We start from the raw sequence: 17,079 nt of genomic DNA, 5'->3' as shown, positions 1-17,079 counted from the left end.
TTAGGGGAAAACAGCTAACTTTTGAGCGCTTGGGATGGTGCCTAAGTGTACATATACCAAGAGCTTATAATGTATCACCTCTAGCAACCTTTAGATAGTGACTATTATGCCCCTTTACAGGTGAGAAAGTGATATTACATGTCCAGGATTACCTGGCAAACCAGTGGCAGACTTAAACTTGAGTCTAGAAAACGTTTATCCCTGTAAAAATGCCAAGAGAATCTTGATATGTAATGGCATGTTTTTCTCTTAAGATGGTATATAGCAAAATAATGGTTAAGTGTTCTAGCTTGGTCACTTAACGTCTGTAATATTGGCCAGTAAAGCTAAAGAAGCTCAGAAATACAGTAACTACTCAAAGAATAGGTTCCTATCACTTATGGCAGCCAAGAATCAAAGCAGGCAGTAATTAAGGGGGTAAAACTTTCCATCGCTTTAAAAAGTGGCATGCTATGCTCCCTGAAGTTGGATAAATTACTATCGTGGCAATCAGTGAAACACAACAGTAAGACTTAAAAAGCCCAAGAAGAAATCAAAGAACAAAGACATTGCATTGCACTTTTTAATTGCACAGGTAGTTTTAAATAAATGGAGAAAGCACCTTCCAAAAGTTACACTAGCAGGGAAAGATTTCATCAAGCATTTACATAGTAAATTTCCATAGTTTTACAAAAGATTCTTGATCTTTACTTGAACTGTACATGAGGGAAAGGAGTCCCCTCAGGTAGGTGTTCTGCTTGCAGAAGCAAACTAAAGGACCTAAAATCGGAGACAAGCCTGGGATGCCAAGAAGGGAGAAAAATTATAAAGGGCCATTCATAAATTCCATGTCTAAGACACTTGTCCAGTGACCCTTACAGGAGAATTTTAGGGCAAACTTCTGCCCTTAAGATAAAGGTACAACCTCAAAAGCTGTGATTCTAGATTATAGTAATAAATCTGAGTACCTTGGACTGCTGGATGACAAAAGACAATACTTGGGGTGACCTATAAAGTTTGAACAAATACTTTAGAGGAATTCCCTAGGACTGTACACCCTCTACTTCGGCTTTTTGAATGAAGCATAGGCTTCTCTGCTATCTTCCAGGCAGTGTAATAGTCAAGGAAAAGGGCAACAGCATTGGATCATTCCTTAGACACTAATCAGCTGGGGAAAGAGTTCATTGGCAAAAGTGTCCTCCCAAGAATGGTCTACACCAAGCAGAGAGGACATGTCGCTGAAGGGGGAAGGGGAGCCCTCATATCCACAGTCACTATAAGCATCCAGTAGACAGGAAGATGGCTTCGGGCAGTGGCTGGGTGAAAGTAGATCTGAGGTGCCCAGTTCTGGAATGAAGTCATCTTCTACAAGTTCTTCCTTCACTGAGACAGTGAATTCAGGGTGATCTTTCTCTGAGGGGCTGAAAGGTGCTTCCTCAATTTTCACTACCACATTTGCTTGGCTCTCTGTCTCAGAGGGTATCTCTAAGACGAGGGGCTTGGTATACACGTGGTCAAAACGAATCAGTTCATTAATGGCTTCCAGCTTGGCTGATGACGTCCCCAGTGACGGAGAAGAGGAGGCCGGTAAGGAACTGGGTCCTTCTGGGTAGACCTCTGGTTGTTCCTCCAGGCTGGTAGACTCTGGGGAAGGACATCTGAAGAACATGACTGGATCCAAGTTGAACAGAATGCCCAACAGGATATCAGACTGCAAGAGGCAAAAATTCAATGGAATCCAATCATTAGAATGCACCCAAGAATCTACCTTAGAACACTACTAGGTCCCACAATGTAAGTTAATTATCATGCAATAGGACGACCTCCGAGACCCACAGACCCATTTACCTACGCTTCACTCTGTGCTCTAAACCATCTGCAGATAGGGAAGACCGTCAATATTCACTTCTAACCCAACCAAAACCAACTTCTCCTGCCCTCCTCTGCCTGGTTAGGGATATCAGCCATCAAACAGATGGAATTAACAAGTTATAGACCTCTTCACTAAATCCCAATAACCCCTACCTCAGAGTCTGAAGAGTCAACACCGTCAGAATCCATGGGGAGATGTTCTGGAGGGGTGACAACTGGGCCTGCACCTGCTGCAGAGGTGCACGTAGTCTGAGTGCTGCGGACTCAGCAGACCCGGCCACCGGCCTCGCTCCATTCCCCTAGGAGGAAAGACCACCGTGGATGAACAGCTCAAACTGCTGAGTCCTCAAGGAAACACTCACCAGGCAACTGTGGTTCTCTACTTTCAAGAAAGCTAGAAAACTATTCTTTAGAGCTGAAACCTTTCCCTTACCTTTGTTACCTTTCCATTTTATGGAGTCCTCCACAAGAAGAGGAGGAAAGGTTAAGACTAACTTCATTGTCATTTTCTATGCAATGAAACATTTTCACTCCCCAAGAAAAGATTCACAAAGGACTGAAATTCTTAAATAATATCTTCAGAGATGTTCTCCATAATAATGTTTTTTTTTTTTTTATTTTTTTTATGTCTTTATTTTGAGAGCGAGACAGAGCACAAGCAGGGGGAGGGGCAGACAGAGGGAGATACAGAATCCCAAGCAGGCTCCAGGCTCTGAGCTGTCAGCACAGAGCCTCACACAGGGCTTGAACCCACAGACTGTGAGATTCTGACCTGAGCTGAAGATTCTGACTCACTCTGACCGACTGAGCCACCCAGGGCCCCCATCCATAATAATGTCCTTAATAAAGTACTGCAGTGCATTTAGGCCCCAAATCTTTCTGGACAGCAATTTCTTACAGACTAGAACGGCCCTACTGTCAATCTTAGACCACTTAAGTGATCTCAATAAATGGGCCAGGTCCATACATTAAAACCCATGCATCACCTTCTATCAGAGGGGTGTCACCATCAAAATGAATCCTTTCCCTACTTATTCATATTCATCAAAAAACCACTCTAGTTTTAGTAGCGTTCAGTCAGATTTGACTGGCTCTGTTTCTCTAGTTCTCCTTAATGCTGACATGGTACATTCTGTTGGCTATCAGTATTTGTTAGTACTTGCTTTTAGAGAGCTGTGTAACTTATTTTAATTATTAGGCTCTAGTACTATTCACTACCCAGTTGAAAAATGAGTTTAAGTGTCATTAAGGGGTCATGTCACTTAGAACCAGTTCTCACACAGGACATCAGATATAGGAGACAACTCACCTTGGTCTGGGTCTCTGCCTCCTCTTCAGTAACCAGGGCATCCATCCCCAACCGCTGTCTTAACTCTTGGTTCTCCACTACAAGGCCATGCGTCTTCTCTCGTAAAAGCTGATTTTCTAGCAAGAGTTTCTGGTTCTGTGAAAAAGTTTGTAAGAAGCTTTTAAAACATCCAGTTCTTTCACTTAAGGGTCCACCTGGTGAAGTTTCACTACAGCTCGTTTCCTTTCCTTCTCCTTCACCTTTTGGAAAACAGACAGTTGTTCACAGTAGGTACTCTAAGGAAAGGTCATAGTTATGAAAAATAATCTAAGAAGTGCCATTTTGTGGGGGTCACAAATACCACAATGCCTCTAACTACTAATATAGACCCAGTAAAGGGTGACTTGTGACTTTAAATATAATGGCAAAAAAAAACCCTATCTTGAACTAGCAAGTAATAGAAGTGACAACAGCGAACCATAAAATCAAAATATGTTTGCTGGCAACAATTTAAGATTAGGTAATCAGTGGACCATGGAAGGGGAAGGGAAACGTTAGCAGACTTTTGGCCAAGCCAGGAAGGGTCTCAGGTTTAAGCAACAATTTCCTATCTGCTTTTAGGAATTTCTTAGTACTAACTTGATAAACGTAATGTTGTTGTAATGTTGTAACTGGTCAACTTTGAGACAGATCTCACATGGATGGATGCCAGCAGGTCGAAGCGGGTGATCACGTCTGCTCTCCTCAAGCTTCACCACTTAACCACTTAATTACCTAGCTCCCCTAATTTAGACTAGTTTAACTTCCAATTAACTGTCCAATTGTATTCTAAAGAGACGGAAACAACTTGGGATAGGCAGCAAACATCAGAATATTCACCAAGGAAGGATGTACGAGCAATAAAAGGTAAGAGTTCCACCTTAAGTATTTTTACCTCTTCCTCCAAATCTACCACTTGCTGCTCCAGCTCACTCATTCGAGCTTTCTTTCGGTCTCTGGCAGTCTGAGCTGCCACTCTGTTTTTCAGTTTCCTGAGAACAGAAGAGACATACCACAGAGTCATTCCCAAACCTTATTTATATCTTTATTTGAAAACTTGGCCAGCTGCTGCTTTCATTTTCGCTTACAGTATACGGTAGACTAAGGTAAAATACACTCCAGGCTCCTCCCCTCAATGAAACGAAACAAAAAATACAGCATTTTTCATGGATCTAGCTTGAAAAACTGCTTCATTCTCCCCCATATTGCGTCATCCACACCCCCGTCGCATCCCGGCCACAGCAAGGACGCTGGACACAATACTACTCATCTTGCATCATAAGAGATTTCCTCCTCCCCTTTTTTCACTCCCTCGTAGAACTCAAATAAGGGAGAGGCAGATGCCTCTCGCCCTTGCCGATATTCTGGGCAGTCCCGGGACGCCTGGGCCCGTGTCTGCTCAAGGAGGCACTTATGTCACAAAAGGCACACTGATCACAGAAGAACTAACATTTGAGGAGAGGTGAATACGTGGCATTTCTCGGCCGATCTTTCCAAAGACCTCATGAAATAGATACCATCTTAAGAACGCGGAGACTAAGTTTGACTAGTGAGCCTCACAGACCTTCCAACAATTGTCATTTCGGCTCCGCGCCTTCCCAAAATAGTAGGTAAACCAGGAAAAGGCTCCTCGACTCCCTGCTACTGCCCAAATTCAGAAACACTGAATGACAGGTCTGCGGTCACAGAGCATGAGGACTCGGAACCCATGTGCCCGAACACCCAGCTCTATGTATCTCTGACATTAGAGACAAAATTGGGCTAGTGGGGGATTAAAAAAAAAAAAAAAAAAAAAAAGGCCTAGGCGGCCCCGCACTCCCGACTTCCTGCCCCGCCCCGCCCCACGCCACGCTGGCACCGCACCGGTCAGGCCAAGGGCGCCCAAGCGCGGCAGGCGGCCAGTCCCCGGCCCCTCGCCCTCAGCGTCCGCGCTCCGACCCTCGCCCACCTCCGCAGCGCCTTCTCCTCGGGGCTCAGGTGCGTGAGGCGCTGTCGCTTGCGCGCCTGGGGTGGCCCTCCGCTCGCCGCCTCCGGGCTGGCCCCTCGTTGGTCCGGCACCATAAGTGGCAGAGCCCGGCCGGCCGGGGCTCCGGCGGCGGCGGCGGCAGCGGCGGCGGCGGGCTTGCCGGACAGAAGCAGCACTTTGGGGGCCCCGGCGGCCGGGCTCTGCGCGGATGCCACCACCACCATGGCCCGAGAGTGTGTACGCCAGTGCGCGCCGCCGCCGCCGTCCTCGGGGCGGCCCTGCCGCACCCAGACTTTCTACGGTCGTGGCCCTCCGCGATTGGCCAGCGCCGCGTGACGCGTGGCCGCTCTCGGCACCCATTGGTCCGGCCGGCCCCTAGGAGGCGGGGCCTGAGCGTCCAGCGTGGCGGCTGCGAGGCCCAAGCAGGAGGGGGCGGGGGCGGACCGGGAGGACCCCGGGATGCGGCCTGGAGGGCCTGGAGATTCCAGGTCTCTTCTGCAAGGGCCCGGAGCCCCGCGGAATTTCCTCGTCGGACGGGTTTTTACCCCCTAGGCTGACGCAATTCCACCTAGAACAACTGTGTTTAATTCCAAACGAAGAGATTTCCAGACTGATGATTTTATACCAAGACCGCTTGTCACCAGCAGGCTGTCACCTCTGCCCGAACATATTTTATGTCGTGCGCCACGTCGGGCTCCAAGTGGAGCGAAAAGTCGGGAGAGCGCGCCAGCGGGGCCTTGGATTAGAGAAAAGCCTGCAAGGAATTCCGCGAAATAAAGAGTGTTTAGGGAAAGAGATAGCGCGTTTTATAGCTAGGCTTGGCTCTTAGGTGAGGTTTCATAAACTGAGGCTTGTGATCTCCGAGTGGAAGGAATACATGCAATTTTAATTTGCAATTCTAAATTTTCTATTATGAGCATACTTTTTTCATTTCAGGTGTTAAAACGAGGGTCCCGGGGTCAACCTTCATCCCCCCTGGCACGCGGAGAGGATCGAGGCTCCTGCCCTGACAGCTCAGGAGCAATTTAGGCACATAAATTTATTAGACTCGAGAAATCCGTGGAATCACTCCCCACAGGCCTGTTCACTTCTTTTGAAGCAAATTACAAAATGTTAATTTCCCTGGAATTACAAAGTGATACTTAACTTTAGCAAGTACTTACCGCTTCCCCTGTGCTTAGCACCGTAATGGGTTCCAGGGATGCAAACATTAGTGAAACTAGCTGGTGGCTGGCACTACTCAAAAAGTGAAAAGAGAATGGGTCTAGGTAATTTTTCAGTGTCATTAAGTCGGATTAGCTCTTCAATTATATTTTGGTGGGGAGGAAACAGGATAGGAAGAGGGAACTAAATCAAATCAGTCTTTTGATATACAGATCCGTTCTCAAGAGGCACAATTTCTGTTATTCCCAGAACTGGGCCATGAGTCTCCCACAGTACACTGAGCTTGTGCACCTCAGGGCGACCTGAGCATACACTGCTTCAGAGAACTGGAAAAGAGGGTTGGGAGGTGATCAGAGAAGCCCCTGTTAGTCCAGCAGGGTGTACGTGAGTAACCATGTGGAGAAGGGCAGAGAAGAAGAGGTGGATGGAGTGCGTTTTGGTCTTGGTTAATGGGGTAGAAATGGAATGTTGAAATTGGCTCCTCCAGTTTTGTTTTCAAGGCTTTTTCAAGGCTTTTATCTTTTTGATAAACATTTAAAATCATGCTCAAAAACAGTAATTTGACCCAATGCAGGTTACTATCCATGAAGTCTCAAACACTGAAGTCCAAACCTTTGAACAGTTTCATATCCTCTTTGTAAGAGTAATCTGATGTTTCTTGCATCAGGTGCCATTAATATTTTAAAACATTTACTAGGCACTTGTGATAAGAGATATATAAAACACAAAGTTCTTAGTCTTTGTGAAATGCAGGAAACAGTAATGAGAAGCCATAGGTCATTAAGTCTAAATAGATGTCAGTGTAAAACAAAACAAAACAAAACAAAACCCAGTTGCAATTTGAAACTAAAACTCAAAAACTGCTCTAATGTGGTAGCCACTAACCACATGTGGCTATTAAGCACTTGAAATGTTGCTAATCTGAATTAAAATTTGCTGCAAATGTGAAATACATCCTCAGTTTGAAAACTTAGTATGAAAAAAAAAGAATGTAAAATATCTGGTTGATCAATTTTTATATTGATTATATGTTGAAGTGATAGTATGTTTGATATTTTGAGTTAAACTGCTTTTTAGAAATTGGTTTCACCTGTTTCTTTTTTTAAATTGGCTACTGGAACATCAAAAAAAAATTTTTTTAATCTTTATTTATTTTTGGGAGAGAGAGAATGTGTGAGCAGGGGAGGAGCAGAAAGAGAGGGAGATACAGAATCCAAACCAGGCTCCAGGCTCTGAGCTGTCAGCACAGAGTCCGACAGGGGGCTCGAACTCATGAACCATGAGATCGTGACCTGGGTTGAAGTCGGACACTCAACCGACTGAGCCACCCAGGCGCCCCTGGAACATTTTAAATTATGCAAGTGGCTTGCAACTGTTTCTGTTGGATAGCACTGGTCTATATGATATCAATGTGGGAGATGACACAGATAAAGAGAAGAAAGGGAAATGAAAGTGTGCTAAGGTTCTTGCCTGCCTCATTCAGGGAAAAGCAATGCATAATGATTAATCCTAGATGCTATTAGAATAAGTAGATGTGTTAATATTGATTTTAGAATTGGGGTGCATGTACCCCTAAGGATATACAAAGATTTTCCAAGCAACATGTGGGTACATGGATAAAATCTCTTTTCCAAGGTCCAAATCCTTGAGAATGGTACCTCTGAAGCAGATTCTTTTTCCTACCTTGTTTTTTTGGTTTGTTTTGTCTTTAAATGTTTATTTTTGAGAGAGACAGAGTGCAAGTGGGAGAGGGGCAGAGAGAGAGGGAGACACAGAATCTGAAACAGGCCCCAGGCTCTGAGCTGTCAGCACAGAGCCCAATGCAGGGCTCCAACTCGTGAACCTCGAGATCATGACTTGAGCCAAAGTTGGACGCCCAACCGACTGAGCCATCCAGGCGCCCTTGTTTTGTTTTGTTTTTTAAGTAAGCTCTACACCCAATGTGGGGGTCAAACTTGTGACCTCCAGATCAAGAGTCACATGCTGTAACTACTGAGCCAACCAGGCACCCCTCACCTTGTTTTTTGAGTTACCATTCTTGCATCCTGCAGAAGGGTAGACCCTCTTCTCACTCATGTTTAATCTTCCTACGGTGCTTTTCCCTGAGGTAGAAAAATCTCAGGGGGTCTATGGGGTACCTGGCTGGCTCATTGGTAGGACATGTGACTCTTGATCTCCGGAGTTGGGGTTGATAATTCAAGCCCCACGTTGGGTGCAGAGATTACTTAAAAATAAAATCTTAAAAAAAAAAAAAAAAAAAAAAAAAGAAAAGAAAAAGAAAAGTCTCTGAGGGTCCAAACAAATAGGTCAGTTTAACTATTAGTGATGGTGTTGAGAAAGGAAATGACAGTCATCAGTGAGTATCAAATCTCTTTCCAGCTGCACTGGTTCTGATTTTTTGTTTTCTTCTTCTTTTAAATATTTATTTATTTATTTTGAGAAAGAGAGCACAAGTGGGAGAGGAGCAGAGAGAGAGAGAGACAGAGGGAACAAAGAGCTCTGACATACTTCTCACTCAGATGCCTTACTCAGACTCCCCAATTGACTTTTTACTGTGTTTGCCTGATCAATCCCTCTCTCCCTTCTCTGTATGTATGTATGTATGTAAGGGTGTATTCGTTTTTTTCCTGAACAATTTATGAATAAGTTGCAGATAAGATGCCCCATTACTCCTAACTACTTCGCACATATTTCCTAAAAACCAAGGCATATTCTCTTCATAACTGCAGCACAACCATCAAAATCAGGAAATTAACATATGTATAGATGCAACATCACCATCTAGTCCTCGCACTCCATTCAGATTTCTCTGATTGTTCCAATAATGTCTTCTAAAGTCCCATATCCAGTCAAAGATCAAATATGGCATATCGTGATGACCATGTCTCTTTAGTGTCCTTTCATTGGGAACAGTTCCTTGGTCTTTTCTTGTCTTTTCTGACCTTGACATTTTTGAAATGTACAGATAAGCCACAGGTTGGGTTTGTTCATGATTTATGCATTTAGGGCAGCAATATCACAGTGTTGCTGTGTTCTTCTTAGTGCATCATATCAGGAGGTACATGATGTTGACTTGTCCCATAACCAGTGATTATACCTATAACTATAAATTGGTTAAGATGTCTGTTAAGTTTCTCCACTCTGAAGTTAATTATTAAGTATTACACTTATTAATAAGTATTTTATCGAAAGATATTTTAAGATATCGACCTATCCTGTTTTTTATTAGACTTTCACCCACAGTTTTAGTATCCATTGATGCTTCTTGCCTAAATTGTTACTATAAGGATTACCAAATAGCGATTTCCTAATTCCATCATTCCTTCTCCATTTTTACCTGGAATTCTACCATGAGGTAGAACTTTCTCTTCTTATTTATTTACTTATATCATTATCCACTCATAAAGTCTTATTTTACTCAGTGGGTTAAAAAGACTCTATTACTACATTATTTTATTCTCAAACTGCCTCAGGCTCAGCCAATGAGAACCCGCCTTTTAAAGTTGTGGTAAAATATACATAACATAAAATCTACCGTTGTAACCATTTTTAGGCATGCAATTCAGTGGCCTTAAGTACTTTCACATTGTTGTAAAACCACCACCACCATCCATCTCCAGAACTCTTGCATCATCCCAAACAGAAACTCTGTGTCCATGAAACAATAATTCTCCAGCCCTCCAGCCCCTAGTTATTCTTAGACTAGCCCCTCTATTCTATTTTCTGTCTCTGTTAATTTGCCTCTTCTAGGTGCCTTGTGTAAGTGGAATTATACAACATTTGTCCCTTTGTATCTGATTCATTTCACTTAATATAATGTCTTCAAGGCTATGTGTGTTGTAGCATGTATCAGGGTCTCTTTTTGACATGTGTCCTCTCTGACATGTCCTAATCCCTGTTTGAGCATGTCTTTATTTTCTGGTAAAATAAGATATTCCATACTCATTCTTTCACAGGCCCCACCTTAGAATTGGCCATTTCTCCAATGAGCTCTGACTCCTTTTAGTGGAAAATGATGTTTAGTGACACAGATATGGGCACTAGGTGTGCTCCCTGCTCTAGGGGATCATCGCTTCTAGGTCCTCTCAGTGGATAGAATTAGGAGATATATTTATTGTGCATGCATATGCGTATCCACATATATAGAGAGATATAGAAAGAGACTTATGTACATTTATACTTATTTTTATATCCATCTATCTGTATTAAAAGCTCATGAATGCACACCAATGACTCCAATCCAGTCCAGCACCAAAGAGTTTATTCTAGCCTTTCCTCTTTTCATAATTTTAACTCAGTTAATTGACACAGGCTCCCATTAATCTCAATATGGTTACTTATTTGCTAAATCCTCATGTATGCGAATATTTGTAACCACCCTATTAGCAATGGTTAGTTGAATCCTCAGACCTGGAACGTACCAACCCTCCACCACAGCCAGCCACTCTTGGTCAAATCCTTGGCTCATATTTTAAAATGCGTATTCACATTTCATTGAACACATTTAAAAGAATGATTTGAAAAAGTTTTATTTTAAAATGTCAATACTCCCAGTTATGTTAGAAATGACATTTAAGCTTATGATTGAGGAACTTTAGGTGTTAAATTTAAAATATACGGGGGGGGGGGGTATGTAGTTTTACTAAATTATTTTAGGGACCAGGTGAACAAAAAAGTTTTAAGACCCTTGTTGCAGAACCAAAACATTAGGAAAGACAAAGACAGGTGAGCAACTGAGGCAAAGAACAAGAAAGCATCATTCCAGAAATTACAAGGAAAGAGGAAAACATGAGAAACATAGTAAGTACAAAACAGGAAATAATATGGAAGGAATAAGGCCAAGTATATAAATAATAAAAATTAAATGGGAATGGATTATATTATCTTTGTAAAAGAGAAAGCCTCTCTTGAGTGAAAAATCCAAGATCTAACCATATGCTGTCTACAATTGATACACATAAAACCAAATAGGGTAAGAATGGAAAATGGCTTATTGGACAAATGTTCACAGTACGAAAGCCTACGTAGCAATATTAACAATCAGACAAAGTAGAGTTTAAGGCAAAGGCATTAAAAAAGGACAAAAAACGGTATTTCATGATGATTAAAGGCACAAGTTATCAGTCATAAATCTTTATAGAGTAACATCATTTTGAAATGAACAAAACAGAGACTGAAAATAAATGGTGACAGTGACAGATCCGCAGTCACAAGGGGAGACGAATACACCTCTCTCAGAAACAACGGATGGAGCAGACAGACAAGTTGGAATAGCGCAATTAGCAAGCTTGACCGAACAGAGAACTTTCTCCCCGTTAAAAGATAAACTGAGGCATATTAAACATTTTTAAGAGTTTGAGCAAAAATCGAATGGGGCAGTGCCCAGCTGGAAGTGGTTAGGAGGATACCACCCACAGGAGCTGGGGAAAGACTTTGGTGGAGAAGAGGTAGAAGCAAAGCAAGAATTGTTCGGTTGGCCGGAGTTTAAAATGGTTGCATTATGGGGCGCCTGGGTGGCTCAGTCGGTTAAGCATCCGACTTCAGCTCAGGTCGTGATCTCACAGCCCATGAATTCAAGCCCCATGTCGGGCTCTGCTGACAGTGCACAGCCTGGAGCTTGCTTTGGATTCTGTGGTCTTCCTCTCTCTCCGCCCCTCCTCCATTCATGCTCTTTTTCTCAAAAATAAATAAACATTTAATAAATAAATAAAATCGTTGCATTATTTGGGAAGGCTTAGTAGGCTATTAGTGATTTGTTGTCTTTAGGTTTTGATTTGTTTTTAATTTTTTTTAATGTTTATTTATTTATTTTTTTTTTTGAGAGAGGACAGAGACAGAATGCAAGCAGGGGAGGGGCAGAGAGAGAGGGAGACACAGAATCTGAAGCAGGCTCCAGGCTCTGAGCTGTCAGCACAGAGCCTGACCTGGAGCTTGAACTACTGAACCACAAGATCATGACCCGAGCAGAAGTCGGGCACTTAACTGACTGAGCCACCCAGGCGTGCCCCCTTTTTGTTAATTTTTTTTTTTAATGTTAGGTTTTGATTTCTTAACATCAAGACATTACGGCCCTAGGTTTTAGTTTGCCTACATGCTTACATAAGCTACTAAAGCATTAGAGCCACCCCAGTCTAATAGCCCCTTGTTTAATTAATGTAACACCCCCAACCAAGAACAAGTTGTGTTTTTTTAAGTTTATGTATTTATTTTGAGAAAGAGAGTGTGCGTGCACAAGTGGGGAAAGGACAGAGAGAGAGAGGGAGAGAGAGAATCCCAAGCAAGCTCAGCACTATCAGCTCAGAGCCCGACATGAGGTCGGATCTCACAAACTATGAGACCATGACCTCAGCTGAAATCAAGAGTCAGATGCTTAACCGACTGAGTTACCCAGGTGCCGCTAACCAAAAACATGTTTTTATTCAAATGAGAAACATTTCCAAAATTTGATCCCATTTTACTCTTTTTATTATTATTAAAGTGTAGTTGGCACCCAATGTTACATTAGTTATAGGTGTATAACATAATGGTTGACAACTCAATACATTCGTTATTCTGTGCTCACCACAAGCAGAGCTGACATCTGTCACACACATCACTATTATAATATCATTGACTATATTCCCTATGCTGAATCTTTCCTCCTCATGACTGATCCCATTTTACTCTTGAAGAATGAGACTGACCATTGTGCTATAGGTTTAGAAATGGAATTGCTGGGGTGCCTGAGTGGCTCCATTGGTTTAACTTGTGGTTCCTGATCTCATGGTTCATGAGTTCAAGCCTCAGGTCGGGCTCTGTGTTGACAGCTCAGAGCCCAGAGCCTGCTTTGGATTCTGTGTGTGGCTCTGTGCCCCTCCCCCTGGGCATGCTTGCTCGCTCTCTCTCTCTCAAAGAATGAATAAACATTAAAAAAAAATTTTTTTAATGGAATTGTTTTCACGTTTTGACTTCTGTGAATAAAGCTGTGGTGAGCATTTGTGTACAAATCTTTTTTTTTTTTTAATTTTTTAGTGTTTATTTATTTGAGAGAGAGAGAGAGAGACTGAGCATAAGCAAGGGAGGGACAGAGAGAGAGGAAGACACAGAATCCGAAGCAGGATCCAGGCTCTGAGCTGTCAGCACAGAGCCCAAGGCAGGGCTGGAACCCTCGAACCTGGAGATCATGACCTGAGCCGAAGTCAGACGCTTAACTGACTGAGCCACCTAGGCGCCCCTGGGTACAAATCTTTGTGTGAAAGAAATCCTTGTATTTTCATTTCTTTTGACTAAATACCTAGGAGTGCAATTGTGAGATGGTGTGGTAGGTGTATGTTTAACTTTTTTAGAAACTGCCAGTTTTCCACACTGGTTTTACCATTTTACATTCCCACTAGTGATGTACTGTTTTCTTTTTCTTTTTTTCTAATGTTTATTTATTTTTGAGAGAGAGAGAGAGAGAGAGAGAGAGAGACGGAGGGAGGGAGGGAGGGAAGGAATGAGTGGGGGAGGGGCAGAGAGAGAGGGAGACAGAGGATCCAAAGCGGACTCTACACTGAGAGTGGAGAGCCCAATGCAGGGCTCAAACTCCCAAACCTTGAGATCATGACCTGAGCGGAAGTCAGATGCTTAACCCACTGAGCCACTCAGGCACCCCTCGATGTACTGTTTATTTTCTTATGTCATTAATGTAGATAGTTATTTAACTTTTCATTAATACTCAACTTTTCATCATGTTGTATGTTTTTTCCAACTGGATTTCAATATGCTCAGTAGAAGTAGAAGCCATGTGCTAACCTCCTTTGCTCATCTATGTTTAATATAGTCTTGAGTACTAGGCATTCAATAAATATTTTGGGGGGGCCACCTGGGTGGCTCAGTCAGTTGAGCATTCAACTCTTCATTTCAGCTCAGGTTTGTGGGATCAAACCCACACTGATTGTAGAGCCTACTTGAGATTCTCTCTCTCACTCCCTCTGCCCCTCTCACTAGCTCATGTGCTCTCTCTCTCTCAAATAAACAAGTAAATAAAATTTTAAAAATGTTTTTTGAATGATTATTCAACTATTAGGTTGTCTGCAATATGGTTTTTTTTTTTTGGCAATATATTTTAAAAGATAGAAAATCTTTTATATTACCCTGGAAGATTGCTACATAATACCATTTTCTTAAACGCAGAATTCAACAGAAGATTGGTTTATACTGGACTCATTACAAAAAGCCTGGAATGTGCTCATTTTAAGACACTAAGGCAATCTTCCTTATTAAGAAAAAAACAATTGTTCAAAGTGTCCAGCTGAAAGCATTCAGTTTCCAGATTCCCTTGAAACTATGGATTGCCATGTAATAATACAATTTATGCTAATGGAAAGTGGAAGTTCTAGGCAGAGAGGATTCCAGAAAAGTTGTTAAATGTAGACTCAACTGGGATTCCTTTCATATTTTGCCTGTTGCCCTTTTCCTCCTAACCCTTTCTTCTTGCCTGGAATGCCGATAAAAGGGCAAACGACTAAGAAGTCAGCAGCCATCTTGCAATATGAGGAAGGAGGCCACTTGCTAAGGATGACAGAGAAGAAAGACAGAAGGAGTCTGGGTTCCTGATGGCATCATGGAGTGACCCTCAAGCCGAACCTAGCTCTTACCAATCCCAAGTCATGCGAGAAATAGTGGTGGCTAGGTTGTTGATACACACCATACAACGCAGTCCTCACTTCATACGGGCACTTTTCCCACCACATTGCCCTAAGTGAGATTTCCCAAACACTGTCCTTATTTTTCTTGTGAATGGGTTACTAGCCCTGCTGGGGAACAAGTATTCTTGAATAGGACAACTGGAAGTAGATGGGTCCCAGGGACATAATTTTTATCAGTGGCACTTTCTTCTGATACCAGGAAAAGAGATGAGTCATTTACCATCACTGTTTTGTGGCTGGGAAAATTGGGGTTCAAAAGGACAAAATAATCAGCCTAAGGCTGTAGATTACTTTTCCAGTTTATTTGTCCGTCCCACACACCAGTCCTACCATTTTTCCTGGAATGTCCTTTCCCCCTGAGTTTGCTTGGCAAACGCATGTTTCTCTCCCTGTTTAAACCATAGTTTCTCAACCTCGACATTATTGACATTTGGGGCCACACAGTTCTTTGTTGTGGGGTGGGGTGGGAGGACTATCCTGTGCATGATAGGATTTTAGCAGCATCTCAGACCTCTACCCGCTGGATGCCAGCGGCACCCCCCACCCAGTTATGACAACCAAAATTGTCTCCAAACATTACCAATGCCCACTGAGAGCCAAGATCTGCCCCCCACCCATCGAGAACCACTGCTTTAAACTTGTGTCAAAAATCACTCCACTCTGCACCTGCTTCGTTCCCATGTGGTCCTCCACAGATGCCCAGCAAAACACCTGTGACACTTGACGGTTCAAATTTACCTGCCTGGATCTCCCTATTGGGCCATAAGCTCCTTGAAGGTGAGGATTGCATCTGACTCATCTTAATATTCCCCTGTTTGTTGACTCAATAGATTTAAAGATGGTTCAGGGGCGCCTGGGTGGCTCAGGTGTTAAGTGTCTGACTCCTGATTTCGGCTCAGGTCATGATCTCATGCTCCGTGGGTTCAAGCCCTGAGTCGGGCTCTGCGCTGTCAGCATAGAGCCTGCTTGAGATTCTCTGTCTCTCTCTGCCTCTCCTCTGCTCACACGCTCTCTCCCTCTCTCTCTCTCTCAAAGATAAATAAATACACATTTAAAAAATGGTTCAGGAGAAGAATGGGAATAAAATTCAGGAATTCTGGCTTTCTGATGCCATGATTTTGATACTCATTGTTAAAGACTCATGTGTCCCCTTGCTTCGCTTGGCATCATGTTTTATAGACTCCCATACTGTAGTCAAGAGGCAGATTCTAGCAAAAATGTGCTAATTGCTCTTGTTTGAAACACCAACTACACTGGAAAAGGGAAGCAAATATTCTAAGACAACTTTATATTCTCACAAGGAAAAATGAAAAACTTATTTATTTATTTATTTATTTATTTATTTATTTATTTTTGAGAGAGAGAGTGCACAAGCACAAGCAGGGAGGGGCAGAGATGGAGAGAGAGAATCCCAAGCAGGCTCCACAGTGCCAGTGCAGAGCCCGATGTGGGGCTCCATCTCATGAACTGTGAGATCATGACCTGCATGGAAGTCAAGAGTCAGACACTTAACTGACTGAGCCACCCAGGCGCCCCCGAAAACTTTTTTTTGAATGTTTATTCATTTTTGAGAGAGACAGCATGAGCAAGGGAGGAGCAGAGAGAGAGGGGGACAGAGGATCTGAAGTGGACTCTGTGCAAACATCAGCGAGAGATCGATGTGGGGCTCGATCTCATGAACTGTGAGATCATGACCTGAGCCAAAATCAGATACTCAACCAGCTGAGCCACCCAGGTGCCTCTGAAAAACTCTTAATGATACAGGGAAGCTTGAAGAGCAGAGTCCTATATAATATTTTTGTTTCCCTAATGAAATCAAAGTTGCATCTTAGCCTTGCAGAAAGAGCTATGTACACCCTCTCCAGTTCCAGTTTCCCCTAATGTTGTCATTTTACAAGACCGTGGTACATCTGTCACAACTAAGAAACCAATCTTGAATGCACAGGGCTTCCTTACCTGCTAGGAATGAAGTCTTTTGGTTTGTAGGACTAGTGAACCAAGTGCTTTTAATTTTACTAGTGTGTTTTTAAAGCAGGACATTTGTGAACCATTTAAGTCATGTTGAGACTCTGAGCCTGTGGACAGGAAATCCTCCTGGTCAC

The 17,079-nt window shown here is 42.9% G+C and overlaps 1 protein-coding gene across 1 annotated transcript; it reads right to left on the bottom strand.

Moving 5' to 3' along the window:
- Positions 1–548: 548 nt before the first annotated feature.
- On the bottom strand, positions 549–5,420 carry XBP1 (X-box binding protein 1). The gene is given in 6 exon segments (XM_019426550.2): positions 549–1,690; positions 2,005–2,112; positions 2,115–2,150; positions 3,161–3,295; positions 4,074–4,170; positions 5,127–5,420. Coding segments are annotated over 6 exon segments (1,176 nt in total). The 5' UTR covers positions 5,369–5,420; the 3' UTR covers positions 549–1,132.
- Positions 5,421–17,079: the final 11,659 nt, after the last annotated feature.

This window comes from Panthera pardus, unplaced genomic scaffold, assembly GCF_024362965.1.
Source record: "Panthera pardus isolate Hobbes unplaced genomic scaffold, ASM2436296v1 HiC_scaffold_15, whole genome shotgun sequence".
Lineage (NCBI taxonomy): Eukaryota > Metazoa > Chordata > Mammalia > Carnivora > Felidae > Panthera > Panthera pardus.
Note: the sequence above shows the minus strand (reverse complement) of the source record. Positions and strands in the feature narration are given on the sequence as shown.